The sequence below is a fragment of the Lepidochelys olivacea genome (genome assembly GCF_965140295.1).
Source record: "Lepidochelys olivacea isolate rLepOli2 genome assembly, chromosome: 17".
NCBI classification, from domain to species: domain Eukaryota; kingdom Metazoa; phylum Chordata; order Testudines; family Cheloniidae; genus Lepidochelys; species Lepidochelys olivacea.
This window is the reverse complement of record NC_140427.1, coordinates 5,679,837-5,704,961: the sequence shown is the minus strand read 5'-3', so window position 1 is coordinate 5,704,961 and position 25,125 is coordinate 5,679,837. Positions and strand designations below refer to the sequence as shown.

The 25,125-nt window shown below is 37.7% G+C and overlaps 1 protein-coding gene across 1 annotated transcript in view; it reads right to left on the bottom strand.

The window, feature by feature from the left end:
* Positions 1–25,125, bottom strand: part of MED13 (mediator complex subunit 13) — a 79,438-nt gene that overhangs the window by 23,932 nt on the left and 30,381 nt on the right. Inside the window, exons 4-10 of the mRNA XM_084650880.1 lie at positions 17,530–17,675; positions 15,442–15,639; positions 12,208–12,402; positions 8,970–9,132; positions 8,520–8,630; positions 6,653–7,336; positions 398–614 (exon numbers count right to left, since the gene is read on the bottom strand). Of these exons, the coding sequence (XP_084507006.1) occupies positions 398–614; positions 6,653–7,336; positions 8,520–8,630; positions 8,970–9,132; positions 12,208–12,402; positions 15,442–15,639; positions 17,530–17,675 (1,714 nt within the window). The remainder of the gene's footprint in view (positions 1–397; positions 615–6,652; positions 7,337–8,519; positions 8,631–8,969; positions 9,133–12,207; positions 12,403–15,441; positions 15,640–17,529; positions 17,676–25,125) is intronic.

Genomic DNA, 25,125 nt, shown 5'->3' with positions numbered 1-25,125 from the left:
TCTTTTTAAACCTAATGCACATGAAGTACTGAAAATATTATAAAAGTACCAATACTACATAATATAGTTCTATCTTCTTGCATAATTAAAATAACAAACAAACACCCAAAAGACATAGGACAGACACCAATCCAGTTAATAAACTATTATAGTATTATAATGTGTTCAGGTAAGTAAGCAGTCCAAAAAACTTACAATTCAGGGTTTTTTCTGTACTGTATACTTTTACTGATCATTTCTGCTTGAATGCAAGCATTTTTAATGACGATTTGCTAGAGAAAAATTCTTTATGTAGTACCACCTATGCTGAGCATAGTTTCAGTACCATTTCGTTATTAAAATTAAGGCAATTTGTTTCCATCCAATTATTGATTTATGCCATCATTCCTTTACTCACCTTGTGTTTTCTCCCAGCTTCTCTTTCACTGTTTTGCCTATCCTTTTTGTTATCAGGAAAAAGGAATTCCACATCACCATCAACAAATGCATAAGGATCAATTTCAGGTTCTTGGTCAGCTTCAGACACTACTGCTACTAGGTATTGGTTTTTACTCTGATATTGCTGCACCAGTTCATCTGAAACCTTTAAAGGCTTCCTACACTGCACCATTAATCTGCAAAGAAGAAAAAAATACAATTACAAAGCGGCATCAACCATCTATTGCCTAGGTTAAAGTATGAAATATCATCTGCTATTACACAATTCCAAAGAACTTTTTAGCTAACACGGATTCTCTTAAAAGTTTTCTGGGAGAAGGGTTAAGCGATCACTTGCACAACTTAAAGTCTTTTTATGTGCAGGTCATTCATAGTACCACAGAAGCGTAATGTATTCATAGTCCTTTCCAGAAACCTTAACCCAGACAAAAATGAGAGATGGTTCAAAAAGTCTCACAGCAGATTAAATGTTTGCCATTTCTTGAACAAGTACAAAATTACCAAACCAACGACAGCAGTATGTGCTGAACTGCAGTGTACTAACAATGACCAAGTTGAAATCATCAGAGTAATTGACTAAATTGGTTTAGCAAAATTCTATGTTTTTACTAGAGTCTAAGTTCCTGTGCATTTCACTCAAATCACACAGAGAATTGGGAATTTAAACTTTCTTCAGGACATGGGTGGATCTAAAGAGTAACACATGCAATTACAGTATGCAAACAGTCACAGATGGCTAGTCTTTGCTTGTTTTATGAAGACATTTCAGTATTCAAAAAAGTGAAGACTCTTACAGCATGCATGCGCCTCTGGGTTAATAATCTAAATAATAATGGAGCTTACAAAGCATGTAGATAACGCATCTAAGTTTGTGATAGGAGTAGCTCAGTAAACATTCAAATGTTCAACATTCTATTGCGTTTAAACACAGTAGTGACATTATCAGCAATTTTTTTGCTGGCACAACAAACAGTTACACCTATGAAACTGATATTCCTGAAGACAGAGAGTAAATAAGCCTAACCTTAGAAATTGAAATTCATGAGCACAGAAAATGTCCATCTTGAACTTAAGAAAAAAGTAGGAAACAAACAAATCTATGGTATGGTTATATACACACATCCCCCTCTTTGCACCATCTACCCCAAAATAGGTGACAAACTTAATCTGGCAGCCATTGACCAAAGACGGGAGAGGATGTAAGCAAAATACAACCTTCAAACAGCAAGAAAGTACCAACAACATCAGTACCGTAGCTGTATGATGTCTGCACCAAACTCAGATACCTGTACCTTCTCTGCTTGAAAGCTGTTTCTTCTCCAAAACCCGATATAACGGCCAGTGAGAAAAGTGGGTGCATCTTCAACAACAGGTTTGTATAAACCTCTATTGTGTCCCAGATGCACCAAGATCACGGAGATATGCCTTGTTGCTGAATTCATTCACTCCATAAGCTCAAATGGTACATGAGCTGACAAGGATATTTATGGTACATAAGTTTCAGAGCAAAATCACAGCCCTGTCTATATATAAAAAAAAAAAAAAAATCTTCAGCGGACTTCTATTCTTCCCATTTTTCAGTCAATGCTATCCCATAAGAGAAGCCAAAGAGACCCCACAACTACCACTGCTTGTTTTGATAGACTAGGTTAAGAGTAATTGGAATGTGGAATAGGATACATTTGTGAGACACCACAAAGAGGCCTACAGAAATGAGTAAAGGATAGCAAAAGCCATTTCAGTAATTACATTTATTTAAGGGAGGAACTACCTCAACCTCCACACCTGATGACACACTGATGCTTTCAGGCTTCCCTCAGAACCTTAAACATCTTCTCAGCATAAGACAAACAGTAGATTGGATGCAAAAGCATAATTTAACAATTTTGTTTCAATCAAGACCACTTTGAAATGGAGCGCACTCCAAGAAAATAACCTGACTCTCAATCCCATAACCCTGGCATTATTTAGAATAGTTTCTGTGCAGTATCTTACAGCTAACAGGGACTTCAACCCATCCTTCTCAGGCAATGACGACATGCTTGATCAGATCTTGTATCTCCAGGATTATCCCCAGGCAGGCAATGAACTTGCTGTGACTGTATGTCAGAGACAGCTGGCATTTACATTTGGAGCAACACTTGATATAGCTGGAGTGCTTTTCCCTTTTCTAACATCCTATATAAACTAACACAACAAAAAGACTTGGAAAACTAACTTGTTAGAAACAAGCAATTTGAGTAACAAGACAAACAGCGAGAAGAAAGTATTTGCTTTCTTTTTTAATTATCCAAAGGAAAAAAAAATATATAGTAGCAAGCTATTCTGGAATAATTATAGTCAATAAATTGTTAAACTAAACTAGAGGCTATAAAAAAGGAAAGATGAAACTTCTCACTCCGACAAGAGTAAACCTTGAATTAGAATACATATTCCTTTCCTGTCTGGAAGGGTGGAAGAAACTGACAATATAATGCTGCACCCCAACCCCACCACACCTTAAAATAATTACCAGACACCTGCTAGCTGGAAAACTAAAACTGTTACCCAAAGGCCAATATAAAAGATAGAGAGAAGAAATGCTCCAGTACCTCTGCTGCTGCTCTCAGCATTCCAAAACAGCAAGAGAGGGAAATAGTTATGATAGTGGTCAGTTTGACTATTACACAAAGGGTTCTGAATGGCCAGTGAAACTGACAGTCTTATTAGTTTCACTCTGTTGATGCTAGAAAGCTAAAAGCAGCAGAGTTAAACTGACTATTTACAATCTCCACAAAGAACACTGCAATTGTTTGCATACAGTTCACAGTTGGAAGGTTTTCTTTTCAACTATATGGGCTACAATTTGAAAATATATATATACACACCTAAATAAAAGCTTAAATCTTGCTGACATGGATGGATCAGGCACCTTCTTTCACCAGGAGAAGCTCCCTACAAAGTGGTGAGTAAGTTTTCAAGCCCTGCATATATATATATTTTACTTGTGGTTTACAGCTGCTGCCTTGACAGAGAAGAATATGGTTCATACTGGAAAAATACACAATCAACAGGACTGTTCCTCAAACACATTTCTCTACTGTGAAAGTCATCAATACTTTTTAGAGTCAGTTTCTGCTGCTACATGAACTTGTAGCTAGAGTTTACAGGAAGGAAACATTTCTCTTTCTGCAGCATTCTTATACCAATCTAGGAGTGTTTCTGAAAGATGCAGGTCCATAAAAGAAAAACTGGCATAAGAGTAGGTAAATATATCCAAAGGACTAGTTTAATATATAAAAAGGAGAGATGCTATTACTTTGACTCAATCAAATTAACTTTAAAACTAAAAGCTATTGCCTCTAACTCATTCCATAATTTATCAAAACTACAGAGGTCTTAAAAAAAAAAAAAAGCAGGAGAAAGGTTTCTCTTTTGGCTGATTAAGTGAGCTGCAGAGTGAGACTCAAATTAACATTTTGGGCAAAATGATATAAATCTCACTACAGCTAAGCGTCTAAACCAATTTCTATTTATAAAATCTGAAAGAATCTGAACCCTTTTATCTATGTGGAATGGAACACAGTGTTTCTTAAAAAATCCACATAGCTCAAGCTTTCTTATGATGCTAAAATACTACAAGGAGGTAACTCATGGTGGCTTGAGGATCATTTCTACTGAGGGCTGAAAAACCAGTTTCCAAAAGAAACCTAGATTGAGTCTTATCCAAATAAGTTTGTCTGACCTGAAGAAAGATTTAAAAGTAAGCATTTCCATGAGATTTGAGGGCTATCTATTAGCACCAACAACAGACACCTCAATAGTTGGTTTTCTTTGACTGATAACCTCAATCTCTTTATTAAGGCACTTCTGCAAGACACAAAAGAAGTGTCACATTGACTATAAAGCACTGATTGGAGCACTGCAACAGTGATAACTACAGTCCCTTGACCTCAACAACCAGGCCAACAAGCAGATTCCAGATATTTTACAGTCGTTGTAACCCCTCTTAAAAACTGATGTCTTCCAGGCAGCATGACTGACTCCTCCACTGCTCCCAGTAATAATACCTACTATGTACTTCCTAAAGGTCACTCAGATCAATTGCTTTTTCTCACCACAGCTTCTGAAGCACTTGAAACAAAGGTAAAACAGACTATACAAAGCTTCTAAAGTTTAACAGAATGAATCCAATCACAATTATCTTGTATGAACCTACAGATGTCTTCTTTATTTTATACATAAAGATGACTCAATATGGGGGGGAGGGAGGGGGAAATCAGTCTCTGGCTCACGCTTTTTCTTTGAAAATGGAATCAAATGTCCTCAGAAAAAAAATTCCCAGTTTCTAAAGACTATACGTACTAAGCAAGTCCAATCAGAAACAGAGCTGATCTGCCAAGTTGAACTGTTGTTAAAATCTTCCAGATATTTCCCTGTCCAGTACAAGAGTTTCCATTGCTGGCTTCTTGCTCTATATCCCTTCAACATGTAATACGTGCTAATACAGCTATGTTGCTACCTGAGACCAATATTTTTAGCCCCCAAAAATCGTCCAGCATTTTAGATAAAACACTAGTTTAATTTTAAGGTAACAGCATGGAGCAAAAGCATTCTTCAGCATGCTCCTCAGACCTAGTCTTTCTAATTATACAAACAGTGGTACCAGCCTGGATCTCCACCTAGAAAGGACTATCAAAGCAGCCCTACTTGCAAGATAACTGACTGTAGAATTCTAGCTTACAGACAGATCTAACTATCAAGGACATGTTTTCCTCTTCTGTGCCAGGTTCTTCTGATCACAGGGGAAGAGGCAGAAGAACACAGAAGGGTAGAAAGTCTCTACTTGGAGCCCATTATGAAAAAAGAAGCAACGCTGGAACACAGGCTGGAGTTGCTCTGAAAATATTCCTGCACACATTTATATGGAAAATTATTTGAGCTTTTTGAAGAGTCAAACAAGATGGAGAATTAAATAGGTATTCAAAGGAACATACATTACAGCATACAAAAGCTAGTCAGATATATGGACAAACATATACTGTTTCTATTTATTCATCTATTAAAACTGGAACTACAAGCACCTTCCCACACCTACAAGATTCTCTGGGTCTGAGACCTTCTACAATGCATATGGGGTGGGGGGAAGGGGGGTGAATGGGACTTAGAGTGGACCTCAACCAGAGACCTGAAGAAACCATGACCAAGGGACAGAACTCTTCTCCTGTGTTCACTTAGAAGCAGCAGATGCCTTTTTGTTTAACAGGCTAACTTTTACTAATGTGCCTTCAAGTGGCCTGGATCACACAAAGCGAAACTCAACAATGTCAAAAAGTCAGAACTATAAAAACAATCAAACCAGTTTTTAAGGAGAATTTGACCAAACAGGAAAGTCAAGTTGCAGTTCAGCCTAGCCTCTTAAATCATGAAATATTACATTAAGATTTGAAAGTTGTTAAACTCGAGTCTGACAGAAAGATACCAATCCTTCTACTGGACAACTAGAGATCTGTTGTGTGTGTCCACTGAGTGGGAAGGGGTAAATACACTTTACGGTCCCAAACAGGCACAAGTCAGCTGCAAAAGAGAGATGAATGATGGAAACATGAACAGTACCTTGACTGTGCTCTTCAATTCCTCCTCATTTAAGCTGTGAGTTAGCAAGGTCCTTACCCATGTGCCTAACCTTAGGCAAGCAAGTAGTTGTATTAAAGTCAATGGGACTACCCACACCCATATGTTTAAAGTTAGCTGTGACTTTAAGGCCACTATATCTTGGGCCCCATGTCAGCAGACAAACTTACAGTACCAATTCTGTTTCATGACATATTTCCACATGGTAAAAAGTTCTTGACTTTTGATAACAAATAAATACCTATGATTCAATGAACAAAGCCAACCTTTCTTTTTGGAGATTCAGCTCTGTGATTAAGAATCTCACAAAATTATAACAATGCACTTTTAATGCTTTTTCTCTAAGGACTCCAACATTTTCCAAACTCACACAAATGAATGCTGAGTCTATTGTATGAATGGAGTTCCTAAAGGGTTACTGTGGAACTCAAATGTCCTTTCATAAAAATCATTGACATTTTGAATGAGATTGCAGTTCAAATACCACATACTGTATTAAAGTAATGACATACTAGTCTGCTAAAAAAAAAAAAAAAAAAGAGTCTCAGTTCGGCTATTTTATAGTGAGTTACATTATTGAGTGCTTTAAAAAAGTACCTACTCTGTAACTGACGTTATGTTGTCCTGTCCAGTTGGTCCTACCGGATCATCTCTGAATTTATCACTTGGAAGTTGTGGTGGTAAGAATTCCACATCCTTTTTCTTTGGAACTTTGTAAAACTTCCAAGTGGTGTTAGCATCATCTTCCTCCAAATTCATTGCAGTACCAACATATATTGTAGGTTCTATAACTTCTGGGAATTGAGGTGGGAAAGGCTGAGACAAGGGGTCTATCCTGTCTTCCATTGTTTTTGTGGGAACCAAGGGATCTGGTGTTGGCATCTGATAGAAATGCTGGCTCTGAGGAGTAGAAGGAGTTTTAGTTACCCCTTCATCTACTACATCACATGGGTGAGGACTAAGTGGTGGTGGTTGAGGTGAATTTGCCATTTCAGTGCCATGCATCTGAGGAGTCTTTGCTACATCATTAGTTCTGATATTTGAAAATCTCACTTGACTGTCTGGTGCTGTGATCACAAGCCTCTGACTTGCTGAATCTGCCTCCATGGCAACATCGTCACTAATAGATGCACGATGGTGAAAAGGCGTCAAAGGGCGTTTTTGTGGCTTATCCCCCTTCTCTTGCTTCTCATTTGTCTTGTGCTTCGGAGCTGCTTGTTGTTGTTGGCCTACAGGTGGTGCCTGCCCCTGCTGACCCGAACTTCTCGGTTTAAGATTTTTGTGCCTGGGAAACAAATTGAGAATAACATTTCAATGAATCCCTGAAGTATATCTACACTTGTACTTCATTTTATATGAATCAGATTTTTCTTTAAAAATAAACATGTTAATTAGAATTTTTCAAAATATTCTAGAAGGTATTAAATAGTGAAGCAGAAAAAATATGGTTGCCTAGTTTTAAGTGCGACACACAAGTTGGGTGAGGTAATATCTTTTATTGGACCAACTTCTGTGGGTGAAAGAGACAAGCTTTTGAACTACACAGAGCTCTTCAGGTCTGGGAAATACAATTATGAAAATCCACGTAATCCACTTTTAAATTCACACTTTTAGTTAATTCAGATTAACTTTCCTTTGTGCCTGTGCAGAAAAGCTCTTAAATTCCATCATTAAATCACAGCCACATAACATTTGATATTCTATGTGGTGTAACAAAAAACAAAACAAAAAAGTCTAAAAGCCCAAAAGCCCCAACCTAGGCTACCATTGGGATTAATGGTACTTCAATTAAATTTGAAACACAACTGTTAGTGTGTTCTCGGAAACCTTCTTCCCCACCCCTCCTTTTCAAAGCAAAAACTATAATAGAAATCTGGAAATTAGAACACAAGGTTTCTCCAGTGGTCTCTAGTTATTGTGGGAAGTTGACTGGAGGTAAGTGCTGCTTAATGCTGTTAATTGGCCATAACAGGGGTTTCAAATCCACCCACCCCTCTGGAGAATGCAGAAACTGTGCCACCAAAGGGAAAAGTATCTCCTTCCCAAATCCTCAAGGCCCCACACCAGCTCTTTTTCTGGCTTTTTCTTCCTATGCCTGCCAACACCACATTGCACTAGCTAAAGAATACTAAAGACTAGGAGGGAGCATATTGCCTCTGTAGTCCTAGGCCTTACGTGCCCTCAGGATTCCACACCTGAATCCAGAAATCTACATTTAGCTGCCATTAGATCACTGTGCTAATCCATGCAAAGAAAGAAAAATCCACTTGTTAGTCTAATTGTAGGTGTGAGCCCTTCACCAAGAGTCTATAATGGAGTTCAGGACTCAGGATACACAACTTAAATCATCATGTAGGTCCCCCACAGTACAGACAGTTATGGTTTAGTATTCCCAAATCCGTCTTTAAAACCCTTCCTGCATACTTCACTTTGTCTACGTTATTGGACAAGTCTACTGGGTACTGTACCTTGAGCAATTGCAATTTGTCCTCTGTGTGGCTTCAACAAAATCCCAGGATGCTACTTTGTCAGCTGCCTCTTCAACACATAAGCCATTTGATGTAGCAGAATACTTTCTCCTATGATTCAATATTGGGGAGTTACTGTTAACTAGAATGTATGTTACCTCTTAACATTTAGCAGAGGGTAAAAACTAATAGATACGAGAGTCAGGAAAGATGATAAACATTATACTGAAGAAATAAGCAATGTGAACTAGCATTCGCAGTAAGTTACTTTTTTAAAGTGTTTCAAAGGTAAAACACGCTTTGCTGATGAACAGCAGGCTTTAGCAGCCTTGCTTCAAACCATTTTGTGCAGCAAGAAGCTGGACAGTATTTATATATAAATAAATTTATATATAAAGGCATAATATTTAATATACAGCTTTAATTTCAGTTTCAGAAAGGAGTACATACTTGTTCTGTGCTCTGTTCATATTGCATTCTTGCCAAACTCGATCCACCACCTGATTGGCTAGTTTTCTAGGGATTTTGCCACCATGGTGGCTAGTACTGTCAGAGCTAAATCCATCAGAAACCGAACAAAATTTCACCCACTTCTGGGCTGACTGAGCATCAACTGAAAAGAGAAAAGCAGCATAAAAATTAAAAAAAAAAAAAAAAAAAAAAAAAAAAAAGATTTTAGCCAACCAGACAACATGACTATAGAGGTCCATACAACTCAAAAACTGTTCCAGCCAATAGGCAAAACAAAATATCATCCTTTGAGGGATGTATTTTGTTACATATTTTAAAATTAGGAATAAAAAACGTAGAAAAAACTGTAGGTATACATGGTATACAGTGAGATAGTGTCCTATCACACGGAAGAACAGTATACAAATTTAAATTGAAGTGAGTTCCTATGCCACCTCAATTTCTTTAGAAGCTACATTGAGTGTTTAATAGAATCTTACTCCTGCAATAGGAACATATTGAGCCTATCCAAGAACAAATGTATTTTGCATTTTGTGATCATATTAAATAATCCCTGCTGTTTTCCCTCTTTCATGCATTACCACAAGTTGAATGACCTTCTCTCTCCCCACCCCCTCACCCCGAACGAGGTGTATTACTCTGCAGCCTCTGGTCAATATTTTTCTTCATGAGCCAAATTTGAAAAGAAAAAAAGAAGAAAAAGGACTCCCTCCCCCAACAGAAAATATATCCCTATGAATACTGCACCTCTTTTCTCAAGGAACAAGTTTAAATACACATTTCAAACTAAAAGCAGCACCAACAGGAATTCTTAAGTATATATTTGTGCGTAATTTGTGTGTGCGCGCGCTTTATATAGATATAAAAAACACCCACAAACATGTAAACTGTATAAAATAATTCTTAATCCTTCAACCACATACAGTTTGATCGTGAAAAGCTGATTTACAGTTTGATCCAAAGGCCACTGAAGTCAACAGGAATCTTTACGGTAACTTCAGTTGGTTTAAGATCCGTCCCTTAACATGGTCTTCTGCAATTCCTACTATATTTTGATATTCCCCAATTATCTAACATGTTATTCATTGGGGGTACACAGATGCATAATTAAATGCAACCATTTTGAGGGATATAAATTCCAAAGGAAGAAGACTTATGTAGAATGGCACAAAGGGCATATCAGAGGTTTTTTAAAAAATTAATGAAAATTTAACATATACACTATATGACAGACATGAAACACCCCCTTGGTTGAGATATTTAAAACTAGATAGACAAGGCAGCAAGAGAGTATTATACATATAGACAATCCTAATTGGCAGGAAATTGATGATCAATCCAAAATTATTTAAAATCGCCCATTTGAGTCAGCAAGTAGGAAAATTTTATTACAATAATTAACTAAGAAATACAAATCTGAAATAAGGTTAAAATTATTTTCCTAAATAATGGTTCATTCTCTTTGGTTGGTATAACCACTACAAAATGTTAATTTCCAAAAAGAAAAAAAAATAAATATACTTTACATTAAAATTTAGTACTTTTCGCTAACCAGGAGGATATACTATTATACACATTTATTTAAGCAATGTTTAAGAACTTCACATTTAATTTTTAATGTTAGAAAATAATACCTTCTGTATTTACTAAATGATATTTTTACTTGTGATTTGTCTCGTGCTGCATTTGGATGAAAATTGGAATTAGATTAAAAATGCACAAACACACCAATATTTTATTAATTAAATACCTTAGATGTGCTGGATATGAAAGTATCAAAAACTTTACTCATGTTTTGTATTTCAAACTGATTTATTGAAACAAGAATCATTAGCTAGAGTTAGTAAATTGACAGATTATAAATCTGGCCCATGACAATCCAAAACAAAGGTACTTAGGTACCCAAAGATGCAGTCAACTACCTGGTAGGATTTTTGGAAGTGCCTAAATCCCCACCAGAATCAATGGGAAACAGACCCAAACTTGTTTAAGGTCTTTTGAAAAAAATCTTACGAGACACCTATCTGTATATTTAGGCACTTAAATATTTTTGATAATCTGTGCCTATGTGCTTCAAGTTTTTCAAACTAACAGACCTCGTCCCCTGGTTTTTATTCACAGATTGGAAGAGGAAAAACAAGCTCTCCAGCTTTCTCGATTCCCCATTGGTTTCTCAATTCTGAATGAATTAGTCCAAAAGAAAATATTCTCTCTGAGCCTGCTAGCTAGATTGAAACCAAAAGTAATGAATGCAGAAGCTTTTCTGCACAACAACTCTTAGTGCTTACATTTGGAAAAATGTAAATATCAGCATTTCCTCAACTGTAAAAACTAAAAATACAGATGCTTAATGCAGTACATGATAGTAACACTTATAAAACTAGAGCTGACCTCAAAAACTAAACATTTTCCTCTAATTCTGTGTATAATTAAAAAAGCAACACTAACTCATTAAAAGATGAAGAGGTTTCATTGGCACAGCATATTTTTTTATTTGTTGTTTCAATTATGTTCATAGTAAATTTAGGCCTTAATATAGGCTAACATTAAGTCTGAAATTCCGATAAACAGCTTTATTTTTAAAAAGAAAAATGCAGAATTTAAATTTTTAAAAAATATCGTTTTTAAAATCATTGATTTTTATCCACCCTGGCTCCGGAGGTATTCAAAAGTCTCAAGGCAGTGACTAGACCTTCTTTAGAAGAGCTCCAGTGCTAACACTCAGACTTTCCCCAACCCCTGAATTCTGAGATTTTTATCCTGATGCAGATCGACAACTCAGAACTACACCTGTGATTGCTCACGGATGAGAAAGCAAGCGGCCTTCTTCAACATTATAAAAATGCTCTGGAATCAGCCTTTAAGCATTGTAAAGAGGCTGGGAATGTCACCTTTTCACTCCGAAACCAAGAGTCTCTCCATAACAGTAGCAAGTACTGTCCAGCCAAATCAATGTTCAGGTTTTAAATTACAACCATTTTGCAAATACCATTTTTATACTATTTTATAAAAAAAAGTCAAAAAAGTGTTAATGATAAAAACATCTAGTACATTATTACAATTTAAACCGTTTTAGGATTACAGTGACAATTAAAGGACAACATGCTGGAGGTTACAAATCAATTGCTCTGAATACTATCTAAACATTCTGACAGCCTATTTTAAGCAGAAACCCCAAGACAGTTTTTCTTTTTGGAAAAGGGAATATTGACTATACCTGTCTGAACTTCCTCTGGGGACGTAGGTGGAGTCAAAGTTACAGAAGACATGACAGGATCTCTTGTGGAAGCAGGCACTTGGTGGACACCCAAGCAAGTAGCTGAACAGTGAGAAACCCCCACAGTGCTAGGAGCAGGAACGTCTGTCTGAGGAACTAGAACAAAGCATGCTGGGTAGACCATTCGCACACCAGCTGAAAAAAAGGGTATAGTCATTATATACTCAACTCAATCATGAATACCAGCTATATAAGCAAATATGAGATTTTCCTCTCTAATCGTTAGGGTTTTGTTCTGTTTTTAAATCACATTGCAACATTATCTATTTCCTTATAAATGATATGAGAGAACTAAAACAAGCCAGAAAACTAGATAACTTGAGGCCAATTATGCAGCTCCTTTCACTGTTTCATAAATAATGACTGAATAGCAGTCATTCTGAGAGGTTTAGTTTAATTATGTTAATGTATTATAAGTGCTGCAGTACCAGTGACCAGTACTTGTTCAGAGGTATTCTGATAAAGTCTAAAACCATTTTTTCTATACAAGGGGTTCCAACATATAAATGGTGATTATGCCACCAGTTACTGTGATAAGCTTCAATACCATTACAAGCTCCCCTTTCTTGTAATTATCCTCCTGTCCACTGCTATTCTGAATGTGTTACTTGTCAGTCATTCAATATAGTTTACCCTACTTTTCCAGTTTCTCCAATAAAGCAACTTCCTTCAATAGCAGAATTCCTTGTCAATTAATTCATACTTGTTATTGTGGCAACTCCACTCTGGTGGAAGTTTCTTCATTTTAATCCCTCCCACCCCCAAGTATTTGCTTCTTTGCAACTATTAAAGAACAGTTAGCTACAGTAGTAAAATTAAGGCATTTCCAATCATTTAGCCTTGCAAATAGAAGTCACATATTTGTGCTGGCTTAATAGTCAAGTCAGGTTTTCTTTTTTCACATTTCTTTCCATTATTCTTTTTAAAAAAGTGTGGGAAATAAAGATTACCTTGTATGTCTTACTTATAGATTAAAAATTAAGCTGTTAATTATAGAAATAAATTGTATAATTAAGATTGTAATTCAGAGGACATACAGTACAATCTCTTTTCTGTAAAAATTCAGTCTCCTCTGAAACTTTTGGGTACAGGATCTCAGCTCAGGAGAAGATACATTTTAGGGAGAGTGCAGATATAGGATTTATATAAGTTACTTGGCTGAAAGAGGGGGAGGTGAAACTGGCAAATAAAGTCAACAATTACCAATATTTTAAAACTTTCTAAAAAGCTGAAAATATATGCTGGGTTTCCTTAAATAGAAATTTCACAGGCTACCAAACATGACAGACAAAAAGCATCTGGGTATTCAATCAAAGCAATTTAGAGATTCCAATTAATTTTACTTCAGTAAGAACTCTGTCTTGCCTAATAGGACCTCCTATTTGATCCCCAGTTTTTTACTCCAGTTCAACAGGGGCTGAGAGTACAGTGGGCACAATCACTGGGAATGTCTTAGATCATTCAATGATGAATTCTCTGGTCAGTTGAAGAGCACTGTTGACTGGCTCTTATGGAAAGAAGTTATCCTTGGCTTCGTGTATCAAATCCAGAGGCTCAATACTAAGGTTTATGAAAGCACTCTTTACAATGCTGACCAGTGCAGCTCATTGCTCGTTTGTTGTATCTACCTGTTGTCTAAAGACTTAGACTGTAAACTCTTGAGGGCAGGCACCATCTCTATTATATTTATACAACTCCTAGCACAAAGGAGGCCCTGGCCTCTAAATGCTACCTCAATTATACATACATACATAATGGAAAACTTGGAAAGGAGAAAACATGCAGGGTTCTAAGAGACACATGAAAAGAAACCTTTCCCAAAATCCATCTCCAAAAAACTAATTTAGAAGATTTAGAAAAGGGTGATCATGCATGTAAGTTAGTTTTTCCCACACCTTTAATTACAATTATATTACATACAAAACAGTAAAAGAACATTTAGATTACAAAGTCAAGCACTCAAATATTAGGAAATGCCAGATTTACAGCTGCCTATGCAACCATAATTCAGCCCCCTTGTGTGTCCCGCCTGTGTGCAAATGGAGGCCGCAGCCCTGTGGAAAAAGACAGTATGCCATCATGTGATTAAAGATCATGATGCACAAACCGACAAATTAAGCTTGCATGGCTCACCATGAATTTGGCATTTCTTAACTCTTATAGATTAAACAAAAACAAAAAACCAACTGAAGGCAAAAAATATTCTAATCTGTACAACAAACAACATTCCCATCATGCATCAGCATCAGGGTTTAAACTCCAAGCCTTCACATTGCAGCACCTGAGGTACAGAAATAACTGCATTAGCTGGCAACATTCCAAAAGCTCTTGGCCCACAGGGCTCTGATGGGTCAAAAGGTTTCCGGTCAGAGTTTAGCTTTGGGGGGGTGGGGAAGACACAGTGGACAAGCCTCAATTGTTCTCTAGTGCCTTGGCCTTAATTTTAAAGCTTCTAGCAGCCATAGATGTGAAGAAAGCCATGAAGATGTGACTCAAGTACTATAAACCAATGCAACCAGGTCTGTCCAAGTTTGCAGAGAACCTGAAGCAGTAACTCTCAGGAGTGAAACGCCCCTTTCACATTCATCTCACTGGGTTTAAACTCAGATGCCAACATTGTTACTTTAAATGTCAACATTGTTAACTATTCCAGTACCCAACTGGAATAAGAAGAAAAAGTATATTATGAAGATCAACACAATCTACTGTGAACGACCACTCATTTTGCGTAGGCCTTGAACATCACATAGTGAGACTGAAGGGGAGATGAAACTGATTTCATTTTTCTGAAGGAGCCTTAGCTTTCAAAAGTTTGGGAAGAAATACTATTCTATCACTCCTAGAGCAGATTTCAGGACAGAAATTGTCAATGGCCATTTATGTTCTAGCTGTAAAAATGTTCTATAGGACCCAAAATAAGCTTCCCTTCTTACCTGCATCAGGTAATTGACAAGGATTTGTCACTTATAGAATCATTTTGGCTGGTATAGCAAAACAAAGGCAGCTAAACTATTCTTCAAAACACTGTGTAACATACAGCAAAGAATAAAAGTCGGATTCAGGAATCTCTTTCATTCAAAAGTTTACAAGATCACGGTTCACCTTTAAAATAAGCCAGCTCCTACTTGGCCAGAGAATTTCAGTAAAGAAGCAACATGCATTAAGATTACATACCTACAAGGACTTCCACAGCAGCCAGAGAGTCATCTTCCCAATCCATCTCTTCTTGTTTTTCCTCAGAACCCTCCTTCAGGTTAGATGTGATAGGATAGAATTGCTTCCATTCACCAATCAGCTTTTTTGTAGATGAATCTGAGAGCTTGAATGACTGTCCTGTGAGTGTGCCATTTAATCCAAATGGACTTAGGATAACTGTATATACAAACAAACAATTTTTGGATACACCTAGAGAATGATCTGCACCTCCTCCATGACTAGGATTTCAGCCAATATCTACCACCAAATAATCCATTTTAAATGACAGGTTAGACTGCACCTCACTACAGTACAGGATAATAAGAAGACCCCTACACTCATATCTTAGAACAATAATTTATTATACCTCATTAAAATGTATATGTATTGAAAGAAGATGAGTTATGTAAGAATTAATGTACCATAACAGTTAGAAGTTAATCCACCTGAACATCTGTGACAGAAAATTTCATCATGGATAGAAAGGAGTATGCAGCTGTCTGTGCACACGAACAGGTGAAGATGTGCAGGTAAAATGAATTTGTGGCATCCAAGAGTCTGGTTTAGCTTTCTTTGTGACAGTGTTAACTTGCTGCCCAATGGTCTACATGTGGTCATCTCCCCCTTCTGTTTGTTACAATTAAATGATGATAGAAATAGGTCAGACTGACTACATACAAGGAAATACGATAGTCTTGCCTACATTAGGAAAGTTACCTGTTACCAATAGGCATCAGCAGTAGTGCAGTTAAACTGTTTCCGAACACAATTTAACTGCACAGAATAGGACAACCCACAGTCAGCACTATTTCTGGAACAGTATTAATAGACAAGGCTAATGTGTTCCCATATAGGATAACTAATCATAGTAGCCAGTAGGGAAGCTCATCCTCTAGAACAGGGGTGTCAAACATACAGCACTGATCAGATCCAGCCCCCAAGCTCTCTTCCCATCTTCAAAAGGATCCAGCCTGCGCTACAGCTCAAGCTGGAACTGGAGAGGGAACTCCTGGGCAAAGCCGCACAGGCACCAGAGATTCTCCTCCTTCCTGTTCACTTGCTGATCCTATTGCCATGCAACAGCTTTCTGAGATGTCACTACACAAGTTCTATGCGGTCCCATATGTGGTATTTTATGCAATTATTAATTAGCTAATTTACATATGACCATAAACTTAATGATATACCTAATGCATGACATTTAGGCTGAGCTGTAGGAATGCAGACAGGGCTCCCAAACGTAGGAGTGTCACAGGAAATGTGCAACATAAGGTAGCCCTGTCACTGCTGCCAGAAGGCACCAGACGGACCAAGAAAGGGCTTTTTCTTGACACACTTGCCTTGCTAACACTGCTGAGTCTGCAGAACTGGGCTCCTGCTCGGCCATCCCCCAGCCCCAACACTTGCTGCTGCCACTGATGTTGATCCTCAGGGCACCAAGCTTAGAGAACAGCTGTTTCTTTACATGCCCACCCCTCTAAAATGCCAAAAGTGAAGGAGTTCCCCAAGGGGAAGACAAATGTTTGTTTCGGGGGTGGGGAGGAGATGGGCATTCCTGCTCCACCTAACTAAGAATGGGAATCCCTGAAGTGTTGGCAGATTACAAATAGATGGGAGTGATGGATGTACATAGAGTAAGTTAATGGACAGGAAAGATTTATAGATTTATACTTTTCAACAAGGTCTTTAAATGCAGTATCTAAACATCATGAGGTAAGGATTCTGCAGTTGGACTAGACCGGAAAGCTAGTTGTCTCACCACACCACAGAATGAGTTTCCCCCCCCCCCCTTCTTTAGGCCAATCGATACACAGGAAGATCGCCTTCCTTAACCTTTAGGAAAAAGGATGATGATTTAGCTGCTTCTCATCAGCTTTATCACAGTGTTTAAGTTATGACAGAACCAGTGGCCAAAAATGAATGGAGCAGCATAGAGTCATACAAATCTATAAACCTACTTTTCATTGCTGCTCCCTCTCCCCCCATTTTGGCATCAACATTCCTTTAGATTAGCTAATGAAGGATTGCTCAAGAACAAAAGTATTAAAATAAGTCACAGAAACCTACCTTGAAAAGGGCTGTTAGACTGCTGGGCAAGGGTAAGGTGTTCTTCACTAAGAAGGTATACAGGTTGGTGCTGGTTGATTTCCACACTGGTACAAACATTGCTGTCCCCATGCAAGAAAAAGGTGAAAGAGCAGGACAAGTGCTCACTGGGAAAAGAGAAAGAGGGTAAAACAAATACATAGTATTAAGGAGAATTGCTAAAGATTTTAATTTGATTGTTTTGTTAACACCTATTTATCTTCACTGACTGATAAATATTTTTTGGGGAAAAGAGCTCTTTGTTAAGGATTCAACACTCTTTCCGTCAACAAAGTTGCAAGAGAGTTCACACTAAACATGTTCTTAAACATCCAGAAGGTCATCAGACAAAGGGAAGATCATGTTCTTGATTTCTCTCTACAGGTAAAAGAGGGGGGGGGGTTACCAAAAAAAAAAAAACCCCCCCAAAAGCCACGTGTTGTCATCTTTGGGTGTCAAAGTAGTTAAAAAAAAAAAAAGAAAGAAAAAAAAAGTACAAGCTCAATCTTAAATGCAAATCCTTTGAAGATCATCTTTTAAAAAGTTGTAAAAACTTTGAATATAAAGTTCTAACGCTGAAATGGAAAATAGGAAACGTTTCCAGTCACTTGATTGAGAGCTAAACTAGGAAAAAATGATCATGGTTTTGGAATACTGAATTCAAAATACCTACAAATTCTCTTGCAGCTATTACTGGACAATGCTCTTAATATTTACATATAAGCCCTAAATTTTCTCAACTGAATAACACTTTAGAAACTTCACTTCGAAGTTTCTACACTTTCAACATTTTCAATTTGACTGTGCCTTATGTGGCATGCACCAAAGTCCTTTCAGGAAATTTATTTTTCAGTTTCCTGAACTCTCACTCTACTGATTTACATTTAATTTGTATATTATAAACAAAAAAAGGAAGGTCCTACCAATGAAAAGTATAAATCACAATAAAATTCCTAGTGATAAAAGAAAATGAATTCGAAACAGGTCTCCCAGTTTCTGATGCATCATGGGTCTACCCTGCTCCTTCAAAGCAAGTTGGCAGTGTTAACATGAATGGTCTTTATAGATTAATTTAAGCCACTTAATTCTGTAAAGCTGAGATAAAACATTTAAATGCCTCCTCAATACAACTCAAATAAATTAAGACAATTTATTTAGTGTTAATACAGTGAATTAAAGAGAAAAAAAATCCATTATAGATCGTCAGCAATGAAACAGAAGTTTTTCTTCAGCCACACAGATCAGACCTCAGAAGCATTTCTCAATTTTTACAGTTTAGTTTTTTTATAACCACACAATGAAATTTTGAAACTAAAACTTATTTCCTTGGATCATTTTTCATCTACATGCAACTACTTGGTCACTATTTAGTAAGATTGATAATAAAAGTGCTGAACTGCGGACACTGTTTTTTGTTTGTTTTGCTTTTAATTATGAAATACACTAATACCTAGCATGTAATTACTCTAGTTCAAAAATGCCTACCTTCTTACAATCATATGAGAGTTAGGTGGGATAAAGCACTCCTTTGAGGTGGGGTGTATGAGATATGCTTACCTGATCACTAGGAAACAGACAACTCAAGATCCCTGCCAACATGCCACAGGGAGAACATTTTTCCCTGCTCTGGGAAATTAAAGAATCTCTGATATGGTAGATTTAAAAACAAAAAACAAAAAAAATTCAGGCAGTCCAACTTGTGAGCAACGGCAGCACCAACTTAACTCAAATGCCTGCAAAAAGTGAAAGCAACCAGGACAGTCACTGCTGATGCCAAAAGTGAAAGACAGAACAATCGTATGTTCTGAGAGAGAAATTTTCTCCTGTGCAAATTTAGGGTATCTAAGTCCCATTAAGCTGTTCAAGTCCACATGGAGAAAGGAAGTTAAGGAGACACTTAAGAATCCACCTTAGAAGCAACTGAATGAGGGTGTAAAGCCTGTCCAAAAGGAAGGTCATACCAAGCGTCTCCTAAGCAAGAAAAAGTAATTCAAACTGGTGCTTTATTGAAAATCCAAATGGAAAACTATTTTCACTTCATTATACATGAATTACAATATTCTAAAGATGGCCTGATGAACCTCATTTAACAACTCCAAGGGTTCTGCAGCTCAAACCTTGCTAAGAGAAAGAAAGCTGAGTAACTCCTGCAACTCTCTCCAAGAGAGAAATTACATGTCACTAAGTCAGTGTGGCAATGCCTGCACAAGAGCCAGGTGATCAGAATACCTGAACTGGCAAGCCCAAGGAGGAGGTCTGGGCACAGTGTGCATCCTCTCCTCACCTCATGAGGTACTTTCACCTGTTAGCCTGGAGAGAGGGAATAAAAAGGAAGTTATGTCTTCTAGTTGAGAAGGCAAGCATTGAAGCACAGACACTTGGAATCTCGCCATGGGAAAGAGGAAGATGTCTGGGCAGCCCTACTTGAACAGTGTTTCCACTATGCATTGTTGCAGAAAACACTCTTCTTCACCTCTTCCTTTACTAATTGTCATTTTCCAAAGTTTCTCCCTTGGAAGGTAGATAGTAGAACAGGAGACCCAGGCAAGATTCTTTCAGAAACTGAAAGACTCCTGAATCCCATCCCAGAGAGATTCAAATAGCTCCTACACTGGCTAGCTTTTGATGACCAGAAAGAAGGCTGCTAGTGTTGAACATATGGTTTGGAGTACCAACATATTTACATACAACCTCACCTCCTTGAGAGGCCATAGATTGTAGATTCATAAGCCTCTCAAGTGGGCTCCAAAACACAAGACAGATGCATTCCACTTGTGCCATCCTGGTGGGCATGGACTGAAGAAAAGAAACTTGCCACAAAACACTGAGGAGAGTCCACCACAACAAAAACCTCCCAAAAAGAGAAGTTAGAGTGGTATCAACATTTCAGACTTTGGATTTAAGAAAATACTGAGCAGTCAGCGGACTTTGAATGGGACATATTCAGAATCTGAGAAGTGCAAACAGTCAAAGACCAAAACCCAGAAGCACATTTGAACTAACACCATCAACCACTAAGTGACTAATTAGCACAACTACTTAAAGCAATAAAGCTCTGACCAATGTGCTCCTACAGAAGAAATACAATGCTATTCTGGAATCAGTTATCACACGCATCCCAGTAAAGATTTGAGTTGATAAAAAAGAGCTAGATATCTTCATGATGAACTGCAGCCCTGTGAAGCAAGGAGTCATGTGATTAGCAGACACCACTAACTCAGGATACTGGAATCTGATCAACTAAATTCTCAGGTACAGGTTACATTTAAAAGAAAAGTCAGATGCCATAATGAAAGACACTTAGGGTCTCTTCACTTGGATAAAAAGGTGTATTTTTAAAATGTATTGGCTAACACACTTTAAAATCCTAGTGTAGACAGTGCAAGTTGTATTTTAACCCATGATAGCAGGTCATTGTGAATCCCCCCAGCCTGGAGAAAGTGGGGGCGGGGGCTGTTAAAGTGTGTTAGCTAATATGTTTTAACAATACACACCTTTTATCCAAGTGTGGAGAGGCATGTCATAAACCAGAAGAAAGGAAAGGGGGGCCAAACAAGAAAGATTGCATTTATGCTCGGATGTGTCATTTCACAACAGCTCTTCAAGCAGGAAGAGAAGGAAAAAAAGGGGAGAAGCCCTGGGTGACATCCCTTACATAGACTTACTGCTGAGAGCAGCAGGCATATTATCTAAGGAAAGGAGAAAGTTTGAAGTTGTTGCTTCAAGTAACTGCACATGGCACAGCTGAAGACTAGACTGGACAAGCCTTGTTTTTACGTCACCCATACCGGAAGGGTGAGGAAAAAGTGGAAAATTTCCAGTAGGATGCCCAACATTACTACAGTGTTACTGCAACAATGCAAGACTGAAAGGGGGAGGGGAGGAAAGAGAGGGGAGCTAGTTTAAACAGCTACCGAGCACCTTCAATGTGTCACACTCTTGAAAGGAGAACACCACAAAGTAACGCACTTCTGCAACTGAATATTGCACAAAACTTTGTCACGTTTCATTTAACGGAATACTGTATCATGTATTTAGTGGGGGGAAAGGGGACACAATTTTGTAAATGCAGTTGTCCTGCAATTCTGAAGCATTACTAAGGGAGCTGAATGCCAGGCTGAGAAGTACACATCTTTTAGAGACAAAGATTAGCTTATTTAAAAATGCACTTTTATCTTTAATTGCAAAACTAAGAATTTTATAAAGCTAAATATACTAGAAAGCTTCTCACCATCTGATTAGCCAGTCTATCATGTTGAAGTCTTCAGAGTCACAACCAGAGAACAATTGCTTACCCTTAGGCTGGGCAGCCTGAAGGGCCCAATGATTAGTCAAAGGCCTCAGGGGCTGAAGCAGGCGTTTTGGCTTCCTCCATCCATGAGATGCTGTTTGAGGCCCAACCAGGTTATAATAAATAAATAAATAATAATAGGCTGGAGGGAAAGACTGTTTACAATTTTTCAAGAAATTTGATGACTTTTCTAAGATGAAGCTAAGGTTTGTATTTTCTCTTCTAATGTTCCAAAAAGAATAATTTTAAAGTAAAAACAAATGAAAGTGCAAGCTACAATAATAATTTTCTTCACATATTTATGATTTTAGAAAGATATATGAATCTCTGCATGTTTTGAGCAAAAATTCTAGTGCATGCAGTTACATAGAGGCTAGAGTTACAGAATTTTAGCCGATTTGAATGAAGTGGGTTAAGTTTATATTTCTTTTTTACAGAAAAATAAGCCTTTACTTTTGCTCATATCAAAATGTGAACCATTTCTTATGTCAATTATTGGGTTAATTCTACTGAAGTTCTCATCACCAAGCTTGGATAGTATTAGGGTCAGTCCTGAACTCCGTAGACAAATATGACGGACTAATCTGAGCTTCATTTGAGTAGGAGAAGGCATTGCATTGATCACGGACTAAGATAGCAGCTTAATGTTCAACCTTACCCAAGGCCCACGATTAACTAAAAATAGCACATAATAAATTTGGTAATTCATTAAAAGAGTAGGTGATCAACACTGAAGTCAACTGAGTGTTTTAAAGTTCTCTATAAAGTATATTTAGAAATATTCTGTTTAAATTTTTTTCTGTATTTCTCCTTCCCCGCTACTAATAAGAATGTGTACAAAACTGGATCTTCGTTTCCCCAAGAATTTTTATGTTCCTAGTGCTTTCCCCTCATCACCTGAAGTCATAATCCTATAAAACAGTGGCATCAACTAGTTACTGTGGAAGTGATTTAGTGTCATAAATAAATGATTATGATTTCACTGGGGTGAAGGAGGACAGGAAAAGATGTTTTCATAATATATAAAGGTCCTGTTTTTATAGAAATCTTAGTAAAGACTAAAGGGGGAGGGGGGGGGGAAATCTAGAATTTTCATATACGTGATGTTTCTGCATCTCCAATACACCAATTTTGAAGTACCCTCCTTGATAGAAAGGTAATTTGTTCAGCTATTTCTTTACATTTATTAGTTCTTATCCAGTGCTTTATAACTTCAAAGTGCTTCATAAAAAGCAGATGCACTGGAACCTTTAATCCACTCTTCACTAAACTGCCCACTTCAAATCTGCACCACGGGATTGGAGTCTCTCCCAGCACTAATTTAATATCAAGTGCTATAATGAGGTCTTTATGTATCACACACACACCCCGGTATAGCACATTTACCAGTAATCCATGAATATAAAAAAAATACAAGTAAATCACAGCTGACAAAATAAACCAACTACATTTTATCATATATCCTTGCTTTTTTTATTTGAATTGTTTACTCACAAAATTGAGTAATTTGCAACGGGTCTCCCTGTTTAATATGAGGATTAAAGAGGTGAAATTAAGTTTACCAGTAATCTTGTATGGTATGTAATCATCATCCCCATTTTACAGATGCAGGAAGCAAACACGGAAAGATTAAGTCATTTTCTGAGGCTAGCTTCAGAAGTCAAGAGGTTCCTGTCTTCCAAGCCCAAGCAAATCCCTAGAACATTCTGCCTATTTAGGGGTAGACTCTAGCGGATATGTTAAGGCTCTCCCATTAACATGCCTCTGTTTCTGAATGCAATGGAATTTCCAGAGTAATTTGGGAGATACTGGCCAAGACCTAGAGTCCTCAGCACCAAAAGCTTTGGGGCACTTTGTCTGACAAGCAAAGTCATCATTCGCTGACAACAGCAAGTGACCAACAGTTCCAGAATGGTGTACCATACACTGGCACAAGTGTCTCCAAATAGCTACTATTAAAATGGTCTACAAGTCAGCTGCTTTTTAAATACACCAAGGAAGTTCTTTAAATAAAATAAAAAGATCAATTAGGCTTGGATGAGATTCTATTTAAATAGCCATCTCCATGGGGGATGGAGAGAACATCCAAACACTCCTACAATAGGAGAGATTAGGATGGGGGGGGGAGGGGAAGAGAATGAGGAAAAACATACTCATTACATTTTTTCCTAATACAAACAACCCAAAACATACAGAAAGTACATTATCAGGGTTTCTAATTGACAGGAAGAGATTACATTAATCTGTAACATAAGCATCAGAGAATAAATCTATAGGAATTATACACCTGGCCACACGCTCAACATCATATTATCCCCTCAATTTTCTTCTTGTCAGCAAAACCACAGAAGGTTTGTTGAGCTAACAGAAGAGGAGCAGCTTCCTCAAGACCACCTGCTTACCTATTCCTCCCTAGAGGAGCATTTGCGGAGAAGGTCATATGGCTACAAACCTGACCCAAGAGGAGCCATGAATAGGTGCTTTCATACCCTGCTGGACTGATGAGGATTAGTAGCAGGGCAACGACCCCTTTGAACAGCAGCTTTCTCTGTGGTCACCCACATCTGTACGGCCCTGGGCGCACATTTTAACATCTAACTTGGCAGCTCCACTCCATTTCTACTCCATAACAGCCTGGCAGCAAGAAATTCCATGGCCTTAATTTGGGGTGGGAAGATGCAGGAATTTACCATTTTTTAATTTTCATAAGAGCAGTTATTATATGACTATGACGTTGGGTTGTATGTATCAGAAGCTTACTGGATTTGTACTGTTTTTTCTTTTGCCAATTAAAAATGGTCAGCAATCATTTAGATTTGTTTGAGGTTTTTTTAAGTCTGGGTTAGCAATCCTGAAATATGGTTCAATTTTTTATTTATTTTAAAAGCTAATGCACCATCTAGTTCTCTAGGAAGAAAACACCAAGTATGAATAACCTACAATACTTCAGTACCACTTACCATGCTAATTCAAACTATTATCAATCAATTCACAATCATGCCTTTTCTTGCCCTCTGCTAGGAGTTTCAAGCTTATTCATAGAATATCAGGGTTGGAAGGGACCTCAGGAGGTCATCTAGTCCAACCCCCTGCTCAAAGCAGGACCAATCCCCAACTAAATCATCCCAGCCAGGGCTTTGTCAAGCCTGACCTTAAAAACTTCTAAGGAAGGAGATTCTACCACCTCCCTAGGTAACACATTCAAGTGTTTCACCACCCTCCTAGTGAAAAAGTTTTTCCTAATATCCAACCTAAACCTCCCCCACTGCAACTTGAGACCATTACTC